This window comes from Nymphaea colorata, chromosome 1 (assembly GCF_008831285.2).
Source record: "Nymphaea colorata isolate Beijing-Zhang1983 chromosome 1, ASM883128v2, whole genome shotgun sequence".
In the NCBI taxonomy this organism is placed as follows: domain Eukaryota; kingdom Viridiplantae; phylum Streptophyta; class Magnoliopsida; order Nymphaeales; family Nymphaeaceae; genus Nymphaea; species Nymphaea colorata.
The window spans coordinates 39,474,569-39,498,353 of NC_045138.2; the positions used below are offsets into that span (position 1 = coordinate 39,474,569).

Below are 23,785 nucleotides of genomic sequence, written 5' to 3' on the forward strand. Positions count from 1 at the left end.
ATAAGATTATTTAAAGTTCGAAGGTCCAACCCTTCGGGGTCTATACATTTCTAGTAGTTGATAGAGAAGTTTTTGCCGATTAATTTTTAGATCACAGGTATGACTGTCGTGTTCCTTTTGTTTTTTTAACCGATTAATTTGACTGTGACAAGGGGTTTGACCTTAAAGAGATGAATTTCGATCTCCCAAGTGCCACGCATATGAAGAAATTCTCGATCTTAAAAGTATTCTTGCCGATGGTGACATCCGAACCATTTTTGAGGAAGCGGCACTAACTTTTTTGTTAAATCACAACATGCGCGTCACCTCTCATGAAATATATATGATTTTTTTTAGTTGTTTGTGTTTGTCCTTGTAAGGACTTTTTTTTTCTCTTCCGTTATCTCCGTCTTCTTTGTTTTCAATAGGAGCAATTTTTTTTCTTGGCAGACGAAAATAGTGAAAGACCATACGAACAATTTCTTTATTTTGGGTTTTGGCTTCACGGTCAGTTATAATGCTATAATAAGAACTAAGGCTTTCATTCCAACGAAAAGTCAGCTTTCTTGAGGAAGCAACTCGACCGCTTGATCTGAATCTGATCGGACCAACACTAATAACCATCTTCCTTTAACACGTAGTAAACGCCAACTCTTTCCGATGGCCATGGAAATCCATCAACGATGCTGCTGACTCTGTTCAGTAGCCGATTACCCGCAGGCGTAATCACCATCCTCCATTCTGATCACGTTGATAGAGTGAAAAGAGAGAATGAGTTGCATGCACGCAATCAATATAAACCAAAAGAAGAACAAGGGTATTTTGGTCATTATGTTAAAATGTTGTTTTTAATCTTTTTATCAACTGATGTCAATAAAAAATAAATATCAACTTGTTATCGGCCAATTGTATTCATTTTATATATATATATATATATATATATATATATATATATATATCATTGATTACTCCCTCCAAACCGCTGTCGCTCAGAAGTTCTTTAGTTGTTGGTGATGCTCATGGTTTAATTAAAGCTTATAAATCATTGATTACTTGATAAATTTTTAACGAATAAACTTTTAACATTTATTTTTTGAACTATGCATTGAACTTTTAAATTTTCAAAATTTTAAACTTTTTCAATTCGAAAACAATTCAATTTGATCGATCTTTTGAATTTTTTGAAAATTCTTGGTTGAAAACCAGCTAGCGGTTCCCATAACGTTAAAAATATTAGCTGATATACTTTCTTCTGACACAGATGCTCCAGGTGAATCTTGGAGGGCAAGGGAATGAGAAGGGCTTCGAGTTTTGAATCCATTTTGTCAAATCTGGTTAAGAAATGAACTAAATCCTATTACCAATCAGATTCAGATTGATTGGCAATTTTATAGTTAGATCCAAATTTCACTGCCAATCGGACTGAGACAAGATAAAAGCCCAATCTAATCACATATAGACTTTTGGGTTTATGTTAATTGGTCAAAACTTAATTGAAAAAGAAAAAAAGATCTGAATTTTGGTTTTAAGTTCAATTTCGTAGAATTTTGCTTCAAGTAGATTCAATATAGACTGAATCTGACCTTTTTCATCGCCTTTCATATTCGCCCTGTATGTCCAAAATGTAATTTCCTTTTTCTTATGGAATGATGCAATCTTCCTTCTTTTCTTTCCTAAATATTTTCGACAAAACGACTATCAACGGATCATATTCAAATTATATATACTCTTAACCATATCTACTTTTTAGATATTCACATCTTTGAATTCGAATATGAATGAAGAAAGATCATATTCGGATCTGAAATCCAATTTCACAAACCACATATGATCCAAATCTGATGTTTACAAATCTGAATTTTGAACTGATCCCGACCGATTCTCAAAATGTAAGGATATGATATTTGTTTAAAACTAAATCCGATCGAATCTGAATCTAATCACATATTTATCTATGTCCGAATTTAATCGGATGGTGTTTCTTGAATTTGAAGTCGATATTTTTTTTAATTGGATATTAACTTTTTTTCTATCAGATTTTTTTTCAGAATGATCAGACACCATAATGCTTCGATGTAAAGGTTGCATTTAGAAAGTAGGTTGTAAAGAAAAAAAATGAAAATATTAAATGGTAGTCAGCATCTCTGAATTGTAGTTGTAGCCAAGGCAAGTTGGATTTCGAATTTTCGAGCTGCTAGTTTGAGATCCAGTATCCACACCTAATTTTCGCGATACCAACAACTACGGGAAGGACCAAACCTGGTTAGATCCGGCCGACCATTCATTTGTTGGCTCGATCTTTAGCTTTCGAAAACCTGCAAATGAAAAAGTGGTGAAATTCGGAAAACGGTTGCGGAAAATTCCAGAGAAGGAGAAGAAATCACTGCAAATTACTTTGTCTAATGGCAGTGTTCATATTCATCAAATCGTCTCATCTATTCCTAAAATCTGTCCGTCTTGAAATCTGTTGGTCCCCAGAGAGTTCATATTTTACAGCAATAAAGAAGATGAAAGAGATTCTTCGGGATGGTGGAAAATTTTCAGGCGTAGGAAACGCCAAGAGAAGCGTTGAAGCAGAATCTCTCTGACACCGTCTTCCTCACTCTGGAGTCGTTCTCCTCCGGTATGGATAGAAGAGTTCCGTTTTGGGGACGTGGCTGCTCCCGGCGCATCGGGAGCGCCCGCCTAACGTCACCGCCGGCGTCTCTTCTCTCCGCGGTGGGTCTTGTCCTGAAGATCAGTTGGAGCAGCTTGCTGAAGTGCCGAAGGACCGTCTGCCGCCGCTGGCCCTTCCTGAGCGGTGCTGGTGCCGAAGTTGGTGGCAGAGACGTCGACGCGAAGTGGGGCATGGAGTTTGACCTGCAGGAAACGGAGGAGGTAATGGCGGAGTCGAGATGACGTTTGAAAGATCTGAGCTCGAAGGAGTCGTAGAGGCAACTGTCGCAGTCCCAGACCAGCTTGCTCCTTCCCAAATGCTCTTCCTCCTTCTCCTTGCCTTTCATGGCGGTGGCATCTTCCAAGAAAGAAACTTTCCTTACCCCCATTTCTGCCTGCTCTTCCTCCAATCTCTCCCCCTCCCCTCCTTTTTTTATATGCATGAAATCCGTGTTCTCCGTCTCCCTTGCTTCTCACTGTCAACTACACACACGCAAAGTGCCTGAAGTCGATGTAAAAGTCAGAATGGCACCCGAGAAAGGGAAGGAGATAGAAAAAGATACACGACAGAGAGAACCCCGTGCTGGGAAATGGCGCATTTATCTCTGGAATCAGAATTCTCAAGTCTTGAACAGAAAGAAAGAAAAAATAAAAACTAAAACTCAACAGGAGCGCACATGGAGACCTCGTGCTTAGTTTGGCTTTCAATTCAAGTATAAAGAGTGAGTAGTTTTCCGTAGCTTCACGCTTAGATTGGTGGAATTGGAACAGGGCAGGATCGTTGACGAACAAGCAATTCCAAATCCCAAAGCCAAAAAAGTAGAACACTTTTAATATCTTTCTTTGTCTCTCCATTGCTGCATATATTGCTGTAGATGGTTGATCTGAGTTTTAAAACCGGCGACTTTCAACCAAGAGACTTTGATAATTAGACGTCGATCTTGGCGGATATGATTTGGAAGTGGTCTAAAGAATCCCATTTTATCAATTAAAAAAAAACACGAACAAAAAGTAGTTGGGGTTAGACTTCAACAGTGGATTCGCCAAAGTGGACTCTATAATCGAGACCATTTTCTTGGACTCCCACATGTTCCTTCTTCATTTTTTATTTTCAAGAAGCTACCTTCGTTTTACTACTTGTTTGTTTCTGAGTAATTGTGCAATCTTTATGTAATCTTTCTCTCTCTCTCTCTCAATTTGTTGGAGGGGCACCATCATATTACTAGTTCAATAGTAATACGCAATCGAGTTACAGATATAAGCAGGGTGGTTCAAAGATTAAGGCGGCTTTGAATTAGGTGGAGTTAACATGGCCCCTACTCAGGGGTGGATCAAATTCAAAATTAGAAGCTGCACAACTTCGTTAAATGAGGAAAACATAAATAAAATGGTTGCCTGCTGTCTTCTTTTCTGCATCGAGAAACTTGGTGTGATGAACCTGAACGAGATTATGTGGTAGTAACCGCTTCTGTCTCCAATTAAATCACTTTCATCTACAATCAATAAGGAAAAAAAAAAGAAGGAAAAGGTGAACAATAAGTCAAGGCCTAATCGGCTGGCCACCAAGTTGGCACCTTCCAGGAAGCATGTTATATTGAGAAAACCAGCAGGAAGCGGACAGATGAAAGGCTGCATCTCACCAACCTTCATTTAAATAACACTCCTTTCCCACGGGCATCACTTGATTTTCTGCAACTTTCCACTCCCCACTACTCACGGCGTTATTATCGAACCTTCCTTACAATTTTGCATGTGACAGAGAGACATTCTCACTCAAGTGTGTGAGACCAAGTGGTCTCTTCACCCGAATCCCGAGCATGAGGAGAATTGCTCACCAGTCGAAGCATTACCATCGAATTCATGCTACCGCTGCAGAACAGGTGATGAGAAGCCAACGGTGATCAGTTGAAGAAGAAGAAGGCGACCCGTGAGCTTTCTCGTATAGTTGCTTGCTGAAAGCATGAGATTGGGAATTAATGCCTTTGATGCAATTTATTCTCAGCCAACAACCGGACATGACTAATTTGGTTCAAGAATCAAAGGAGACTAAGAGAACATAATCAACATGTTTGGATGTGATCTTCAAAGTCCCTGTAGTACTCTGGGTAGGGGTTTGACCTTTAACCAGGCGGTGGGTCTCCCTGAAAGGCCAAGAAAAGTGCAAAGTCAGTTTCAGTAACTCCATTCGTAGGTCAATTATCCCGGTTTGGAATAATTTTATTTATGTACATATTAAAATATTTTGTTTGCCTATCTTTCACTGAAAACTCTGTTCTCGAGCTTTTGAAATGCTTTTAATGTTCGTCTGTACTACTTAGATACTTACGTATCTAAACATATCCCAATGCATCCAATTATTGATTCGCCACAGCACCTGTTTGAAGTCTGAACCTGATCCGTTCCCACCAGAGTTACCGGGTGGACATCTGTATCTTTGCGTGCACGAAACATGCAATGTTCATATTCCAATCTCATTTCATTAGGGTCTCAACCATATTAGATCTGGAAAATATACAGTTGTCACCATGTTCAACTAATCAAAGATTGCTAAGTCCGACTCACTGTTTCCTCATAGTTCCGATGATGTTCACATTGATTGGATTTAGAAGCAGAACCAGATGGGATCTAAAATATTGGATAAGAAAATCGCACACAAAGTCGTAACTTCCATTCTTTTAATGTTCATCTCAAACCCAACTACATGAATCAAAGATCAGATGATATGCAGATCATTAACATCCACAAGTGCCATGCTTTCGTCTGCGAGGTCGCCCATTTTCCTGTGGCCGATCCCATCTACCTGATCCGTTTTAAGATAAACGTGCTTCTGGTTATGTCTCCTTGGCGAGACAAGCGAACGTAGAACTATTCTAATATTTTTGACGTTTCTAGCTGGAACAGAACTTTCAATATTTAACCTCATAAAATATTCTTATAACCGAAGAGTTATCCATCAATAATATGCAGGATTCGGCAATAAGATGGTTCGTAAACACAAAGCTCATCCTCCCTTAAGCAATAACGGAGAGAAACGGGCACCTGGAATCAGATTAAGATCGATCTTATATAGTATTTAAAGTGCACTACTAATCAAACATTGGTTGGTAAATATAAAATCTCTAATTCTGATTTTTATTTGCAATACCTTGAATGTAGAGCCACCCGACAGAATTCAGAATAATAGACAATGAAGACATACATATACCAACACTTTATTTCACAAAGACTACTCTTGGCATTCACATATATTGAGACTCATATCAGAATGTATAGTTTCACACAAATGTGCAGTAGGAGAGATGACAGTAGTTCCGTTGGTTAACCTTTAAAAAAACAAAAAACAAAAGTCAGGCATAACATAATTCATACAACGTTCCGCACACTGTATACACATATCCAGTAATGCACATCAGAATAAGAATGAGATCATGCCCAAGCTCCCACAAGGAAAAAAGGGAAACAAGAGAAACTTACATCCAAAATACATTGATGGAAGTTGCACCAGAATTGAATGAAAGGACAAATTAAAGTTGTGCGAGAAAACCAATAAAAAATTGCAAAAATACAACACAAGTATCAGATCATAAGCTCAAGAATTACCAACTCACAAGGTTTTAAATCCAACATTGTGGATACACAATGACAACTCACAGAAACCAAATCGAGAAGCATATAGTCACTATACACCATTCATCAGTCACCATAACCGAAGTTGCTAAAAAAGCATGATCAACATATAAAAGTCGTTCACTCCTGCATGGAACAAACACATAACTCCACTTAAGTAGAGGCCGGTTCGAGTCCAAATAGTACTGACCTGGGACCAGATACCTTGAATCCATGAGATTTTATGGCTGACCCAGCTCAAATATGGATAAAATAATGAGATACAAGTCCGAGTTATGCTGACCTCTTAACAGGAGTTGTTCGATGCATGAGCTAACAATGCCTCTCCATCTTTCCAAGTCAAATTACAGCAAAAGAAACCCTTTTGAATCTTAAAGGAAAACCAATAAAATATTTCCCAAAGACAACGCCAGTATGAGATCATAAGCTCAAGAATTACCAGCTCACAAGGTTTTAAATCCAGCATCGTGTACACTGAAGGACAACTCACAGAAACGAATACAGTCACTATACACCATTCATCAGTCACCAGGACTGAAGGTTGCAAAAAAGCTGGATCAACATATAAAAGTCATTCACTCCTGCATGGAACAAACACATAATTTCACATAAGTAGAGGCTGGTTCACGTCCAACAGGTACTGACCTGGGCCCGCTTACCTTCAAACCATGAGATTTTATAGCTGACCCAGCTCAAATATGGATAACGTGCTCAGATAACCTCCCAACAGGAGTGTTTGGATGCATGAGCTAAAAATGCCTCTTCATGTTACCAAGTCAACTTACAGGATAAAAGAGCCTTTTGAATCATAAATACCACATGTTTCACATTATCTACTTCAGTTCTCAAGGACTGCCCAAAAACACTTCTCGAAAGTCACATGAGGAAAATTGAAGGTGACTATAAGTTATCATTTATTACTGCCATACAACTGAAGCTAAGTTGTGGCTCGATTCTAACTCCTGAATATCATGAAGACCTCCAAAACACTAATTCAAATACTATCCATTGGTTGCTAAAGTTTCGTGATTCCTTCCATTAGTACCAGACCTTGGACAGCTAAAATCCTACAAATCAAACATCAAACAATTAATTAAAATCATGACTCTCACTTAGTTTTAATATGATTAGTTTATACATTTCACAAAAACTTCTCATTATATTTGCTCATTGAGTGGTCAATATAATCCTAAAGCATGTGTTTGGGATACAAAGGAAGTAAAATTCTGCACCAATTCCTGTAATTCAACCACTGGTTGCAACAGGAAGTTCTAAAAATCATGGGACTTTCAAGTTCCAATCTTCTAATCACTCGCACCTTAATAATGATTGACACACTGTCCAGCTTTTGTTCTAAATCTTCCATATAAAAAATAATGTATCTAAAAAATTGGAAAAAGAAAAAGGTGATACAAACATCAGTACGAATTGAGTTATCTCATTAACAACAAGCATAATGCCTTTTCAGCCACAAGGATTCTGGAACACTGGCCAAGGTAAAGAAGGAAACTAAAAATCAAGAAACAGGACTAAATTATTCAACCAAATAGGCGAAAGGAATTAGTACAGTCTCCTAATACCACCTATTATGTGCAGAACACATGTAAAAACATCTTTACAGCCATATTAATTGTTTGACTAAAAAAGTTGAACCATCCATAGAAGCTAAAACATTCGCAATCAACCTCATTGCTTTGATAACAGGATGTTTCTCAAGATACACAAACGAGATCTCCCATAATATCAATCTTTTTACCTAAACAATAATTCATGAAAGCAGAAATCTCTGTCTGTATATGGCAGGACACGTGGACAGGAAAAGAGGGAAGAGAAACCAAACTTATTTGTGATTGATATGGCTTTCTCTAATGACAAAACTGCTGGGTGAAACCCATCATCGAGTAAACTAATTAGTTGACACGAAAATTAGTTAGTTAATGTAGTTTTTTTTTTAAAAAAAAAAGAAATGTTGCAATCCTTTTTCAATAATTTTGAATTTTTCATCAGTTCATTGCGAAAGCTCTTGCAAGTTACTTAACCACATTGTATTGGTTTATAATCTATATATGACTATACAAAATCCTGCATGGTATACAAATAAAACTCAAGTTACTCTTCAACGAACATGACCCAATTGGTAGGAACTATCGTGCACAGTATCCCCCTATGCCCTCTCATCCAAGAACTAAATCTGCTGCAACCATTAAGATCTACCCACTACACTTTTCAGTTAATCTAAAATGTACAATTAGCTTCGTGCACATGAGGGCCATTAGCTTTTGTACACGCACACACACAAAATAGAATGTTGTACAGCCATGTTCCAAAGTTCCCAAGCTTCTATATGCTAAAAGCTCCACGCAAGATGTCCAAATGGAGCTTTTAGACCCTTCAGGATGAGCCACACACGCACGTCTTTCTCCATATCTCTTTTCCCCCTTTTTTCAGTCATTTTTTGACATGATATGAAAAGCAGTCATCTTTATGTTTTTTGATTGCCAAACTGGTGCTTCGGTCTCCTTGTCCGTCTTTAAAAGCAAGTTTTCAGCATTTTTACAGCTTAGAACAAAGATCCATGAATTTCAACATGATTCTTTGATTTTCTAACTCCACAGCAATTTGTGTTGTTCATCATCCCGTCTGATTTATTTTAGCGTTTGCACGTGAAAGGCTTCTTCTACTTACTATTCAGCTTGATTGAGTGTCAGAATTTGCATGATGTATACCAAATGGAAAAAATCTGACAACTTCCGGTTATAATCTTCACAGTATGATATCTTATCTTCATCCGTAAAATCTTTATCGGTATAAGCTGTGGACAAATTTTCAGGAATTAAGTTCTTCTAACTTGTACGAATGTGTACTCAGGAATTTAATGAAAATAAAAAGGCCATATTTTTCACCTAGATGTAGGTTCTCTGAGCCACCTTCTCTACGTATCTGCTATCTCATCTTCATTTTCCCTTCAATCGTTTTATTTATTTTCCACGGACTCTTTGCAATTCTGCCGCTAACAAGAAAGGAACACTATTAACATTAACATCTTCTGGGAGTTTTTGTATGACCTCAACAATTGGAATCAGAAAGATGGTGTTAACAATTAAAGAGAAAATAAAAGAAATAAAGCAGCTACTTTTGCGAAGTATCTAAGGAAGATTGTTCAGATGGGTAGCGAAATCCACCCACCTGGGAAGAAAGAAGTCAGGAGCTTTCAGCAGAAGAGTGAGGAGAAGGGACCTCCGGGTTCTTGCCAAGGGCGTGGGCCTCTTCTTCTCTTGGTAGTTCCTCACGCCTCGAGGGCAAAGGGTTGGAGCCCTTGATGATCCATCCCAGGGCGAAGAAGGAGATGCCGGCGAGGATGGCCGTGCCCCAAGCGTGGGAATACCACTTGCTGTACTGTCGAATGGCAAACCTCCACTGGTCCCTGAGGGTTGCCGCGTCGGGATTCACGGCGTCGGGAGGGTTGGGATAACCGATTTTTCCGGGAAGGGCCTCTCCAACTGGAGCTGATGATGACGACGACGACGATGAAGCCCCAGAACTGCCGGCAACCTTGTCCGGTGGTAGGGTCTGCCGTTTCTCAGTCATGGCTCGCTCGCTCTCTCTCTCTCGAATCTGGAACAGTCGGCCCTCTATCGAACCATTTGAGAGTCCGGACATTCTGGCGGTTCGGATTCACCGTTCACATCCAGTCTCATATCAAAAACTGAATCCAATATCCATTTCATCGGATTCGGCAAACAATATTTAGATATCCACTAGCATCAATAGTCAGATCCAAAACTTTTAGTTATTCGACATCTCTTTTTTAATATCTGAACTGAACCCGATTCTAACCATAAATAGAACAAATAAAAGATTATGAAAGCGTATGAGGAAGTAATTAGCTATTGGTATGCATTGGTGTGAGAACTTTCTAACATTAGTTAAAAAATATTGCACAATTATTTTAAATATCAATAACATAATAAGGTATTCATATATAAATTAATTAATCGTGTTTTAATATGATTAGATATATTAAAAAATACTACATAATTATGTCATAATTTGCTCATTAAGCCTAAGTTATTAAACTAACTTGATCTTTGGTAGAGTAAATCGACTTCTTAGAATGCTGACTTTATGACTTCTAAACCTATCTCTCTCTTAATAAGCATTCAATACTAAAAGCATATATAGTTTTCCATTATCATAAAGAACTTGAAAATCAACCATCAACTACGCATATTTGATTAACTATATATACTAATTGCATATCTCATAAAATGCTTCATAACTCGACACTAACTTACATCCCCAAATCGTAACTCGTCAGGTGATCAACTTGGTGACTTGGGCTATGTTTTATTGAATATTGCTCTTTAAAGAAGTCGCTTTTGGTGTAAAATCTACAACATTGATATTTTAAAAGTTTTGGTTTACTTAAGTGTTTGAACGGACCTATAATACATTGTTCAACTCAAGTGTCGTGTTTGCTACATTTTACAGGCCACAGAAATAACACTTCAAAACGTGACAGCAGATTTAAATGTCCGATCCCTTAAATATATACTGTGTCAATTGCCACCCGGTTGTACGCTAGGAGTTCCATTTTTACCATTTACATTTCTCACTGTAACATTTGTACAACATTTGAAGGGAAATAAACGGACGGAGCTTTCAAGCGTCACTATTTTAGCATATTCCAAAACAACCCCCACTTTTCAATCATTTTCATAAAGGAGCCTTCCGTTTTTTTCATTTAACCGTGACAAACCTATATCAGTCAACAAAATTTCAAAGATCATCATGTCGATACTAAAGAGGGTCACGCGTCCTTCCAAGGTCGATTTCAAATAGAAAGGAAAACGTAATTGTGGTTTTGAAACGAAATAAGGAACACATTAAGTTGGATGTTCTCAAACGAAAAACCAACGATAAAACATTTATTTAGAAAAAAAAAAAGGAGGTTCTCGTTGCCGTTGTAGATTAAATATATGACTGCGATCTTTGTAACAAACTCATGTTAAAGCAAGTAGATTTGTTGATAACATATTCAGCGGTTCCTATGTTCGTGCTTCAGAAGAAATTGGATGTTCAGGAAAGAAGCTAAATCTGAAATCTCAATCGGGTCTTGCTTCTGCCATATCTTTTCTCTATAAGAGCTGATGTTCTTCATGGCGCCTTAAAAAAACAGACGGAAAGATATTTCCTATCTCATGCCAACACGCAATAAGATCATTTCTTCTGAAGCAAATCTCTTTATTTCATGTAACCGAACAAAAGGAAACGTCAGTGGGAATCCAATACGGAAGCTTTCACCATTTCCAATTTAATGGCGTTCTACATTGAGAGATCTCCTATGAGCACCACCACACTGCGTGGCGTCCCCATTTGGTAAGACCCATTTTGCGACGGTATCTTTCGTCGTTTCGCTCCGCTTATCGGCTGCGGGGTCGCCTCGCTGACCGTCTCCCACGCGTTCCCACCCGATCAAAGAAGTAGCTCGTTCTCCGGCGCCCTTTCCGACGATTTTATCCTCATCTCTTCCCACTCGCGGCTGCTTCAAGTTCAAGGAGTCAACCACAAGTTTGAGGAATGTTGTAATGCATGCGTGAAGTGTGTAAAGTCTTTCTCTCTGTAGAATAACCCGCTCTCTCCAGCTATATATGCTGTCAAAACCGTCCACTGGAACGACCACAATCACCATGGGAACGGTCGAACCTCACGGGTTCTCCCCCGGCCGCCGGGACGCAGATGCCGGAGCCATGTTCGTGCTCGAATCGAAAGGTGATTTTGCTCTTTCCTGTTATCAGTTTCTTCCTTTGATTGGATGCTTTGGCTCTGTTTTGCGGTCAGAAAAACGGATCATGCTGTTATGCCAGTGGTCGTCTCTTCAAATGGAAGGTTTAGTCTTTTCGATTTTTTTGGCTGAAGTAGTGGGTATTCGCTTAATTTGCCATATTTTACGGGCAAATATGAAAACCAGTTTCATGGGCACCTTAATTCAACCAGTTCTTGCCAATTACAAACACGTCTATCCAATGTTAAGTAGCTGAAAATTTCTGCAAAACAGAAAAACAAAAACTTTTATAGATGTTTTCGTATGTTGTATTTTTCCAGTTTTCATAGAACAAGGAAATTCGAAACGTTGGAATAATCGGCCCCTCTCGTGACCGCCACATTCCGTCATCAAAATGGAATTTTCTTCTTGTTTGCATCGATGGCCTCCAGATTCTCGCTTTCTTTCCTTCTTCTTTCTTTTAAAACGTCCAAGAAGTTGGGGATTCTTGTGCCATGTTAACGATCGGTGCCCTCTTTAATCTGCAAATTCTGACAGTATCATCTTTTCATCTTCGGGTCTTCTTGGGCATTGTTTTTTCCATAGGGAAATGGTGGCACGCCGGCTTTCACCTAACCACAGCAATCGTTGGGCCGACGATCTTGACGCTGCCATATGCTTTCCGGGGGATGGGATGGGCGGTGGGCATCGTGTCGCTGACCGCGACGGCGATGGTGACGTTCTACTCCTACTACCTCATGTCCAAGGTGCTCGACCACTGCGAGAAGGAGGGCCGCCGGCACATCAGATTCCGGGAGCTCGCCGCCGACGTTCTAGGCAAGATGGCTTCTCCTTTCTTCATATTCTTCGTCATCCTCTGTTTTTCACTGGTCGCCGTATCGATATCGTTGTCCGTCTTCCATCATCTAATTCATCTCGACTTCGACTGATACGTTAACAAAATAACAACCAAACTTGTGCCCCATTTATGTCTTGAAATGGGAATGTTCAGGCGGATGAAACTTGCTTCACGAAATCCAGAAACCTGCAAAACTATTATTCTGAAAATATCAAGCACTTTCGACACAGATCTTGGACTTTGGGAGAGAAGAAGTTTCATTTAGTTATTGAACTTTGGACTTACTTCGGCTAGAGGACTTCTAAGACAAACCTGTCCACACAAGCAAGAACTTTATAGCAATTTGGCTTGGCCTTTTCTTGTTCACATCGACTCCATTTCTCCCTTCATTTGCTCTTGTCGCTCTCAATTTGATCAAGAAATCAGATGGGACCGAAATTCAAAGGCCTCTCGTTCTTGAGCGAGCAGACTTGAAAAATTCTCTGTGAGGACCGAATTTACCGACATGACGACGTGGTTACGTGCACAGAATGGTCCACTTCTAAGACTACGTGTCATGCACAGAAGCTTGTGCATATAACAGCTTCAATAAGATAAGAACAGGCAATCAATTGGGTGTCCTTTCAAGTTTCCTTTCACTATGACCTTAGCAGTCAATCACTCATCTCAATTATTAGGGTCGTTTAATCTATCTTGATATTTTGACAGAAAACTATTGAATTTACAAGCGTCCAAAACAGACTGTGAATGTGATCTTTTTATGGTTTAAACGTGTCTAATTACTGCATAATGCATTGACGTTGTTCGGATTTAAAAAAAAAAACAGACTCAATAAAATAGTCAACTGTTCTGAATGGTATTTTAAAACTCTCCTCAGCCTAATTTACTATGCTCATACTTCTTCCTGGCTAGCATGAAAGTGCTCACATTTATGTCCGCACTGATTGGCTCTATGTTTCCTTGTTCTTGACAACCTAAAATAGTTGAACACAGATACAAAGATACAGATGGATTTGCCACATTCCTTAGTATAATGTGGCTGGTTGAATCCTTCATTTCTTTACTGATTTGTCCAGATTTTCTTTGCTTTTTCTCGTGATCCGTGGTCTCAGGGTCTGGCATGATGTTTTACTTTGTAATCTGTGTTCAAACCGCCATCAATACTGGAGTTGGAATTGGATGCATACTGCTCGCAGGAGAAAGTCTGCAGGTAATTCTTTTCTCAGTTTTCTAGTCCAATTCATTATTAAACCAGATCATATGCTTCGTCATCGATAAATTATTTGTGAAAGAAACAGGAGCAAAAGAATACACAAAGAAGGTGGCGAAGTAATCTTATCAAACTAAACAAAAAGTCGACGGGAATATGTTCTGCAATTTGAAAACTAACTATGCAGCATCCCTTTGCATTAAGTGAACATACAGAAGGGATCATATCTAACGCGAGCAGCTTGTCTTCAAGTTTCTGAAGTTTGAAAGTCCACCTTTACAATGTTCTATGTTTCAATTATGAGATTAAAATAATTTGGAATTTTCTTTTGTTGAAAGAAAAAAGAGGATGACATTTTTTTTAATGGACAAAGGCTACAGCAAATTAAGAAGGCAAGAAAAAGTCATTAGAGTGGGGTCGCATCGACCATTCTATTTAATTTTTGGATAGAAGTTTTTGTCTGAGGGGGCACTAATAGTATATATTTTAATCTTGAAGGGGCGTTCATATATAACTAAATAAAAATGATCTAAAGTCTTCATGTACAAATAAATCAATTTTGTCGACTAGTGTGGGCTTTTCTTTGTATGATCTGTGCAAAAAGGCTTTTCTTTTTTCTCTCTTAAAAGTAGAGTCAACTTAAAACGATGGAAAGAAGGAAGACTGCGAGATCAAGTTTTCCTTGGGAGTGTTCATACAGAAAATTTAATTTCATCTTCAATTATTGTCTTCATTTACGACCTCAAGCTGATCGCCTGCTGACTGTTGAAAAACTGTTGTTGCTAGATCATGTATACAAGCATTTATCCGGATGGGCCCTTGAGATTGTACCAGTTCATCGCCATGGTCACGGTGGTGATGATACTTCTCTCTCAGATGCCATCCTTCCACTCTCTGAGATACATAAACCTCGCCTCCCTCATCCTCAGCTTGGGCTACTCTTTCGTGGTTGTTGGTGCTTGCATTTATGCAGGTTTGGACTTCACACACTTACTTCACAGTGACATATCCTCTTATTTCTTATTCATGTTCCATACGCAGGACATATAATTCATGCTGACCCTGCCCACCTAAGTATGATGAGAAAATTCACACTATATTTACCTTGAAATTTCGTGGACCTGCTTGAGCGGGCTAGGTTTTCAACAATTAATCAACTGAGTTAGGTACGTTGGAACAGTATGTGAGTGTTTCATGAATTACCAACAAATTCCTTGAAACTAATGTTTATGAATCTGCTCTAATCTTTGTGGATTCATGAAACACTTATATACTTCTAATAGAAAAGCTGCCTCATTTTGCAGTTTTATATCCGAAATTTTGGATGCCGAGGTGCCATTTTGGATTGGCTTTGAGTTAACATGCTGGTCCTCTGAGATCTTGGATTTGGATCCAATTTTAAATCTCGATAATGAGCGCGGCAAGATCTAGGATGAATCAAGTGAGCTGATAGTGTTCTTTACTGTTTCTTTTGTTAGGGTACTCGAAGGACGCCCCACCCAAAGACTATTCGCTAGAATCATCAAAGTCTGCACGGACATTCAGTGCCTTCACGTCCATCTCCGTCCTCGCTTCCGTTCTCGGTAATGGGATTCTCCCCGAGATCCAGGTACGCCTGATCCCAAGAATGTTTCATAATCATCTCTTAAATCATCTGCTTTGTTCTAATAATAGATCATATGACTGATAACATTAATTCCACGGGCTTGGATTTGGGCACAGAAAAAATATATATATATATAATTTGTTTCGCATTTGGATGCCCAAAATTACATGAATGACCCCAAGAAAAAATGACAAATGGATAAGATTAGGAATGTTAATGGATCAGATTTTAATCAGATTTTCAAATATTCATATGTTCGCATTTGGATACTAACAAAAAAAATATATTTGGATCTAAATCCAAAATCTAATTTCACAATCCAAATCTGACCTAAATCTGATTTTTGCATTCACTCCCAAATTCGAATCTGAATTTTGAACCGAATGTAATGGATTTTTAAAAATATAAGGGCGTTGGATATATAATATTTATGTAAAACTAAATCTAGTCAGAATCCAAATCTAAATCTGATCAGATTACTTATGTACATCCCAATCCATATCTGGCAAATGTCATTTCTTAAATATGAATCTGATCCAATTTCTTAATTGGATATCAAATTTTGTTTTCTATATCCAATTTTTTCAGAATTGATGGGTTGAATATCCAATCCAAATTAAATATATTGACACCTCTATCTAAGACCCAAATGAAAGAAGAATATTTATCTGCTCATATATCTACATTGTTTCTGGGAAATTTTAAAAATTTAGTTCTATTTTAGATTTGAATTGGTTATGTCGCTTATTCTCATTTTCTCAAATGCTTCGTCGCGGAATGCTTAACGAGAGTTGAATATGGTAATGATATATATATATACTCTACTTGGTGACGTTCCATTAGCGTAATAATGAAAAACTTTAAACTTCTCGTCAATTTTTTTGGGATTTCGCTCGCGTCGATAAACATCCACTCAAGTTCATTGGTGACGGATATTCTAAAATTCCAGTTATTGTTTTACGTATAAAAAATTTAAGTCAAACTCAGCTGATCTCAACGATCTCGATAACGACCAAACCATTGATCTCCACAACTTTGATTGCCATTGTCTTAAAAATTAATTTGTTAGAGTACATTTAACTAAAAACAACAGGAACTACCTGAAACTGGTTCACAATTCCCTTGATTTTTTCAAATTGGCAAGCTGTTAGCCAGGCCAAAAAACTGGGAGATTGTGTTGCGAGACTCAAAATCACCAAATTTTAGCGTGCTATTGAACATTCACCACTACAACGTGGTTGTTTTTTTATGTCCACTTCTCTATAGAGGTTCTCATGTTCTACATCCCAACTCATCCCGAGTCGTCATCCCGGCAGGGGCAGAAGCAGGTGAGGTCATTCTGAGTCAGGCGTATGCTCTACAAAACTTAATTTAGTGTTGAATCTTGGGTGAATCTGAATTCAGAGTTGTATGGGTAATGAGATTGAGTTCATGATCAATTGAAAATTTGTTAATATTTGTGTCTATAGGCGACTTTGGCACCTCCGGCAGCAGGGAAGATGCTGAAGGGGCTGATCATGTGCTACACTGTCGTAATGGTGACTTTCTATTCTACGGCCATCACCGGTTATTGGGCGTTCGGCAACAAAGCCAGCTCCAACATCTTGAAGAGTCTCATGCCCGACGATGGGCCTTCTTTTGCTCCCACATGGCTCCTTGGCCTTGCCGTCGTCTTCGTCCTCTTGCAGCTCTTCGCCATTGGCATGGTAGGCAGCTCGCAGCACAGCCTGTTTCTAATTGCACACACAGAAAACAGCAGCGCCGTCATGGGGTTCGCCAGATCCACTTCTTTCTTACAAACTTCCTTGGCGCCATGAACACTTTTTTCAGAAAATACGAACCATGCTAGTTGCTTTTTAAATGGATTGGGGATCTTACAAAGGAATTGCCTGGCCAATTACCATCTGCAGGTATACTCTCAAGTTGCATACGAAATCATAGAAAGGAAGTCGGCAGATGTGAGGAAAGGCATGTTCTCAGCGAGGAACCTTCTGCCCAGGTTGCTGCTTCGATCCGTCTACATGGCAGCCTGCGCCTTCGTCGCGGCCATGCTTCCCTTCTTCGGGGACATAAATGGGGTGGTGGGAGCCATTGGCTTCATCCCTCTGGACTTCGTCCTCCCCATGCTCCTCTACAACAAGAGCGTGAAGCCACCTCGCACCTCCCTTACCTTCTGGATCAACGTCTCCATCATGTTTGTGTTTTCCGGCGTCGGGCTCATGGGTGCTTTCTCGTCCATCAGGAGGCTGGTTCTGGATGCCAATCGATTCAAGCTCTTCAGCAATGATGTGGTTGATTGATTGGTGTATATCCCATTATGTTCATTCACATTCTTCAAGCTCTGTGGCAATGATGTGGCTGATTGCTTGGTGTATATATATATGCGGACACTTGGGGCTTGGATTTCTCCGTTCAAGTTTTACGACGGAGAAATCCTCCGGCCTCTCACAGCATTCCGCGCATGTTGGAGATAGTTGTTATAAAATTAATAGAACCTTCCCATCATCAACAACATATAAGATCGCAAGATCAAGGGCGGTGTTGGTCGAAAACCATGTCTCAGGTGTTTTAATTTTGAGTTCATCCACGGGCTTGGCTTACCTTGTGGGGGAAGGCTTGCTAAGTTGCTGGGGTTATTCGTCGGTTACCAAAAAAAAAAAAGGAGAAAGAAAACAAGAATTTGAGTTTGATTCATAATGACCTTTTGTAAGAAGTCCCGTCTGTTAATTTTCACTGTTTTATTTTTCCTTCTTTTGTATACAAAAATTATATTGAAAACTAATCAAAGATTGTCATGTTTCACTATCTTTAGCTGCATTCCTGCTATCTGAATGTCACAATTGAAGGGATGACACTTAATTATTCCATCTACCGACATGCCTTTAACAAAATTACAAGGTAGAAAAAACAAATTAATACTAAAGGGGGATGTCAAGTTTGAGAAACGAAGAAAATGGTTCTACGAGAGCAATAACAACGAGATGATGCAAAATCTCTTTACAAGGTGATCATAGATGAGGGATTCAAAATTTAAGGTGATTTGAGAATCTGGAATCTTAAATTTTAATATTTTGAAGAAGGATGTAAAATCTTTTCCTATAATCCATGAATTTCAAGTCAAATCTCTTCTTTTTTGAAGAATAGTGAAGACCTTGAATTTATGATTCTCGAATTTTCAATCTTCTTGTACTTAGACGTATGGAAGATCCAGAGTCTAGATCCATGAAACATGCTAGTACGCTGTTTTATGTATTTTTAAATTGGAAATATTCTGATTATAAAATGGATCGACAAGAAGTGGGTGCATGGTGGCACGCTGCTTAGACTTCACGGGTCCCCAACTGAACCGACCCACATCTCCAACGGAGCTCTTTCTTTATTACCAAACCGTGCAACCCAAGCCGACGAGGCTGACAGGAGAAGAAGGAGAGGAGGGCTGACAGGAGAAGAAGAGAGCGAATCAAGGGAAGCGAAGATGATAATGAAAAAATGGAGTCTGCTCACAGGACCTACCATGATCTTTGGGGCTGTCGCCGTCGTTACCACTGCGAGGGCTTTCTTCGCCCGAGATTACGTGAGCCTTCTTACTTACCCCTCCTGGCTTTGATTAGTCCCTTCTTTTTTTCAACAGGATCGCTTGTATGTGGGGAGCTCCGTTTCGATTGTCGATATGGTTTAAGAGAACTCCTGTGTTGTGTCCTTTTTTGCGAGAGATCATTTCCTTCAACATTAGGTATCGGATGTAATAAATAGGACTTTTTCTGCTTCTTAGTTAAGGATACTTCCCGTTACTTGAAGATCTTTCCTAAATTTCAGGCATGATCTTCCTAAATTGCTGGCATGATTTGGACATGGCCCAAGTCTAATTCGAATCTCGATTAAGCGTTCACGGTTCTTATGTGCTATGCCGTGGTGTTCGTTTGCTTTTCTTCTGTTTGCTTAGATTGATTGAGTGCGCAGGTTAATCGGCAGCTGATTTTGCTTGTGTATCTGGTCTGCTCTTCTTTTTTTTCATCTTATGAGAAGGGGATCTTGTATTTCTGGTTGGTTGAATCTAAACTTGTTTATAGGAGCTTTCAGGTGAAGGGTATCATTTGTTGCACGTTCAATACTTGCAGTGGATAATGCGTTAGGGAATACTAGTTGTGTTGGTTAGAATTGTCACCTGGTTGCATTTCCCTTTCTGTTAGTGTGTAGTAAGCGGTTTACTGTTAATTTTTCTGGATATTTTCGTGCATTGTGTCCTTACATGTTGCTTCTATTGAATGTCAATGCCGTTTTTTTTTTTTCTTTTCGTGTTTACTCGTACTACTGTGTACATGGTATGCAGGTTCGTCCTTCTTGAATCCCTTTCTCCTATTTATTTCTTTGCACATGCTGTAGACTGTCATTTTTAGTCCATTTTTGGTTGTGTAATTGTTGTCTGATGTGAGGTGTAGGAGATTGCCATTGCCTCAAATAAGCCGAAACATTTGTTTGCAATGTTTGGGGAGGAAAGGGGATTTTGAAATGTCTATTTTTTTATTGTTTAGCAAATTTAAGTAAGATGATCCATTCTGAATCTTGATCCATCAGGTCTGAGATGTGGAAGTATTTTGCACGTAACATTCAAATTAACTTCTGTTAGCATGTAAGGGAGAATCCTATTCTTTAAAAGAAGGAAGGTTCACGCCACGCTCGTATCGCAGTTCATCATATGCAATAGTAGGTTTATAACCAAAGACAGGATGTGTAAAACAAAAGTAATCATTCCCATTTGAATCGGTGTTGATATGATAATGGCAAGGCAATGATTTACACTTACAAAAGTGTCTTTCTCTGCATTGAGTTTCTAGCTTAATGGATGTTCCCATCTATTTTCAAGGTTAGCCTTGGAATTTCACTGAAGACGTGTAAAGAGCGCTTGATGCTTTTTCATTGTGATTATTTTCATTTTGTGATATTTGACACGCCATCACTCCTCATAAATGTGACCTCCTTAGCAAGGTATTCAATCTTGAGATATAGTCACAGATTCTAGACTCTGCACAGAACAAATGATGGGCTTCCAATCGATTAAGATGGATAGCTGTGGAACATCCTTAGCAATAGGTAACTCTGTGGCAGTGATGTCCACAAAGCTCAAACGTGCTAGTTCATAATTGTATCCTGAACCTTGGATGCAAATAACATGATAGACGGATAACATTTTGAGCAACAGAAACACTTGAAAAAATTGCCTGTTACAAATTGTAGCTTGCATTTTACTTGTTTACCTCCTGTTGAGGACAGCGCAAGAAATTTTAACTATAATGTTATCTTCTGTTCTTTGTCTCCTACTCTTTTAGCTGCTTAAAAATGTAGCCTTAGCTGTAACTACAATTGGAAAAAAGTGAAACTGTTAGAAGGGACCCAAAACATAGTTCAACGAGTGGGATTGCAGCCACGTGGTAGTGAAAATGTAACATAACTGAAAATCTTCTGCTGAATTTCTAAGGCCTTCCAGGCTTTTACCATGATATCATATGTTCATTGTGGATTTTTCAGGATATTCAGATATCTCATGAACTGAATAATCCTTGGAGGCTCTGGTGTCCTCCATTTTTTAGTCTATAGGGATGAACCAGTAGATACTAATTTGAAGTTGTTTTCCTATCGCTAGCATGTTTCCAGGTACTGTTTATCATTCCTCTAAATGCTGCTTTACCTCCTTCAGACTTATTTCCCTCTGACTTACTAGGTTAAGCTTTCATAGAGAAATCAAGGGAGGCTGTCCTTGTGACTCTGTTACCAAATTTAATGAGCAGAATGGATTTGTAAACCTTGCAACCAAATTCTCTTGAAAGATAGTCATATTCTAAAAATATATTTTCCTCTACTTCAGTAATGAAACCAATATTGACATTTTCTGTCTAGAATTTAGTTAAGTCACCAGTACTACGTCTCAGTCGAACCCACCATTCTCTCTAGTTGACAACACTAATATATGGCCGAGATGGAAGTAAGTCTCAGTAGTGAAAAGAATAAGGTATAATGTAGTTGAGGCACCAGCTCATCTCTGTAAAACCAACCACTCTCTACTAATGTCTGAGCTGATTTCTCAACTGATCCTATAAATCTATCTTTACCATATCCACATATCTGCCATAATTTGTGTGGTTATATTGTATGCTTATTCAAGAATTCAAAGCTTTCTTACTGTTGACTTTGCCCATTTTCTTGCTTAGACGTTACTTTGAATTCTCAAGTCACTAAGTACTTGCTGTAATGCACCTTAAAATGTGCAAGACCAATCATCGTAAGACTAAAAATATCAATTACTCATGGTATTTCTGTACATGTTTTCCTGTTTTTGGATAACTTTGCCTGGTAGAATCAAGTTTGTGATCCATGTTGACACAGTGGCGGAGCCTCATGTGGGCCTGTGTGGGTGGGTTATAAACTGATAGTGAAGCAGAATTTGTGTCTGGAGGTCCCACACACTGGATTCAGGTCCATGCCTCAAATATTTTATTTGATTATGAATCAGTTATCTGTCTCCTGATTGCACTTTGGTCACCAACGGGAGAATCTACTGCTCTCTCTTCAAGCCATTACTTAGTGCCCCTTAGCCTAAAATTTCTAGCTACACCATTGTGTTGACATAACCTTTCAACTACATGTATGAAAACAATTGATGGTGAAAATTTCTTGTCATTTATTTCTATTTAGTAGTTACCGAGCTGCCAATGTTGACTCCATTAATTAAATACGACATTTCTATAACTTCATTCTTTTTACACCCATTGGAGTGACCTCAGGAGAAAATATGTACCCTATGGACATGATTTGCGCGGCTTTCTTTTGGTCATTATTAATGTGTTTATGGAGGTGGTTCTGTTCCAAACTGGACGTACATGCCTGTGCCCTAGCTTTGGTAGTTTTTGACGTGCCTATGTGTGGTCTTATATGAATGAGGCCACAAGGTAACAAAGAAAAGCTGTATTAGAAATGGTCCGTCAAAGATATTCTTAATTCTAGTGGCTGATGTGGATCGTCTACAGGACCATTGCAATAATAAAGGTTAGCATGGTGTTGGGAGAAGACTTAGAGCCAAGGGAAAAACCATTGAAAGGTACGGAGAGAGGAAAATTTAGACTGGAAAACTACTACTCTGCAGGTGACTCCATCTAGCTAGTAGCGTATGTTGAGGATGATTTATGGTGGAATTTCTCTGCTTTGTTTAAGGTCTTCTGAGCTTCCACCATTTTGACTGGTCAAGATAGTTTCAAACTGCTGCCACCTGCTTGAATGGGTCTAGGTTTTAGGATATACCTTGTCAACACTGAATTGTTTGGTTGCATCTGACTAACATAGGGCCTCTTCTTGTTTGCTCTTTGCAGGAACGATACCTAAAGACACCTAAGAAAGAAGCACCAGCGACATGAAGATGGTGAAGGCAATCTCGAGTACAGCTTGGATGTCCTCTATGAAATGATCCTACTTTGCTGTTGACTAAAAAGGGGATTTGGACCGAGTTGCTTGAAAAATAAGCTGAAACCAAAAAACTGGTTGCGTCCACTCCTACTTTGACATCTTTTGGTTCTGTTAGAACATGTTTGGTTTATTGTTGACATGGTCCACTTATTTTCTGATGTTATGGCTCCTGGGTTGATCAAATGTGTCGCCACAAATATTGTCTTGGCTACCGTCCTTGTTGCAGATGTTTTTCTTTTGGCTGCTTTTGTTGCAGATGTTTTTCTTCAACTCCTGCAAATGCAAACCTCACGATGCGAGAAGCGGAATTTTGCCCACCTAAGAAACCAAGGTGCAAACACGTCGATTCCTCGATATAGTACCTCAAGTAATCAACTAGTTCGCGTTTTGCTATTTATTCTCATGCACATTCCTGCGTCCTTTCCTTTAAGGAGGAGATCGACCTCGTCTGGCTCACTGGGACTGCCATACTTTTTGTTCTCCCCTTGTGGGCACCCTCGCTGGCTTCTCACTACCTCGGCCACCTTCAGGCTTGCCTCTTGTTACCTTGCTGCCTTCAGCCCTTCCGTACCTTACCTTCCCAACCAGGCTCTTTCGTTTCCTGGTCCTTCTCACTGAGACATTGTTTTT

At 39.1% G+C, this 23,785-nt stretch overlaps 2 protein-coding genes and 1 long non-coding RNA gene across 4 annotated transcripts; 2 read left to right on the forward strand and 1 right to left on the reverse strand.

Moving 5' to 3' along the window:
- Nucleotides 1–2,373: 2,373 nt before the first annotated feature.
- On the reverse strand, nucleotides 2,374–9,905 carry LOC116246774 (uncharacterized). Its single transcript, XM_031618639.2, has 2 exons — nucleotides 9,471–9,905; nucleotides 2,374–3,103 (listed from the first exon to the last, which is right to left on the reverse strand). Exons 1-2 carry the CDS (start codon nucleotides 9,847–9,849, stop codon nucleotides 2,520–2,522), a joined length of 963 nt encoding a protein of 320 aa, XP_031474499.1. The 5' UTR covers nucleotides 9,850–9,905; the 3' UTR covers nucleotides 2,374–2,519.
- Nucleotides 9,906–11,499: 1,594 nt separating this feature from the next.
- LOC116246420 (probable GABA transporter 2) lies at nucleotides 11,500–18,493 on the forward strand. 2 transcript variants are annotated; one of them, XM_031618286.2, is made up of 7 exons: nucleotides 11,509–12,033; nucleotides 12,632–12,862; nucleotides 13,997–14,094; nucleotides 14,881–15,067; nucleotides 15,573–15,703; nucleotides 17,170–17,406; nucleotides 17,611–18,490. In XM_031618286.2, the coding sequence occupies exons 1-7, from the start codon at nucleotides 11,913–11,915 to the stop codon at nucleotides 17,998–18,000; spliced, it is 1,395 nt and encodes a 464-aa protein (XP_031474146.1). In that variant the 5' UTR covers nucleotides 11,509–11,912; the 3' UTR covers nucleotides 18,001–18,490. The 2 variants fall into 2 exon arrangements, with proteins under 2 accessions (XP_031474148.1, XP_031474146.1); XM_031618288.2 differs by lacking the exon at nucleotides 12,632–12,862 and having other exon boundaries at nucleotides 11,500–12,033; nucleotides 17,611–18,493.
- Nucleotides 18,494–19,007: 514 nt separating this feature from the next.
- Nucleotides 19,008–23,366, forward strand: LOC116247462 (uncharacterized). Its single transcript, XR_004170851.2, has 2 exons — nucleotides 19,008–19,274; nucleotides 23,062–23,366. It is a non-coding gene; the product is annotated as an uncharacterized LOC116247462 (long non-coding RNA).
- Nucleotides 23,367–23,785: the final 419 nt, after the last annotated feature.

Excerpts from the sequence above, each read along its gene's own strand:
- LOC116246774 (XM_031618639.2), bottom strand. The coding sequence starts at position 9,849 with ATGACTGAGAAACGGCAGACCCTACCACCGGACAAGGTTGCCGGCAGT. Across the intron at positions 3,104-9,470 it reads TCCTCACTCTTCTGCTGAAA|CAAGGGAGACGGAGAACACG; the intron begins GCTCCTGACTTC and ends GACAGTGAGAAG.
- LOC116246420 (XM_031618286.2), top strand. The coding sequence starts at position 11,913 with ATGCTGTCAAAACCGTCCACTGGAACGACCACAATCACCATGGGAACG. Across the intron at positions 15,068-15,572 it reads TGGTGCTTGCATTTATGCAG|GGTACTCGAAGGACGCCCCA; the intron begins GTTTGGACTTCA and ends TTCTTTTGTTAG. Across the intron at positions 17,407-17,610 it reads AGCTCTTCGCCATTGGCATG|GTATACTCTCAAGTTGCATA; the intron begins GTAGGCAGCTCG and ends TACCATCTGCAG.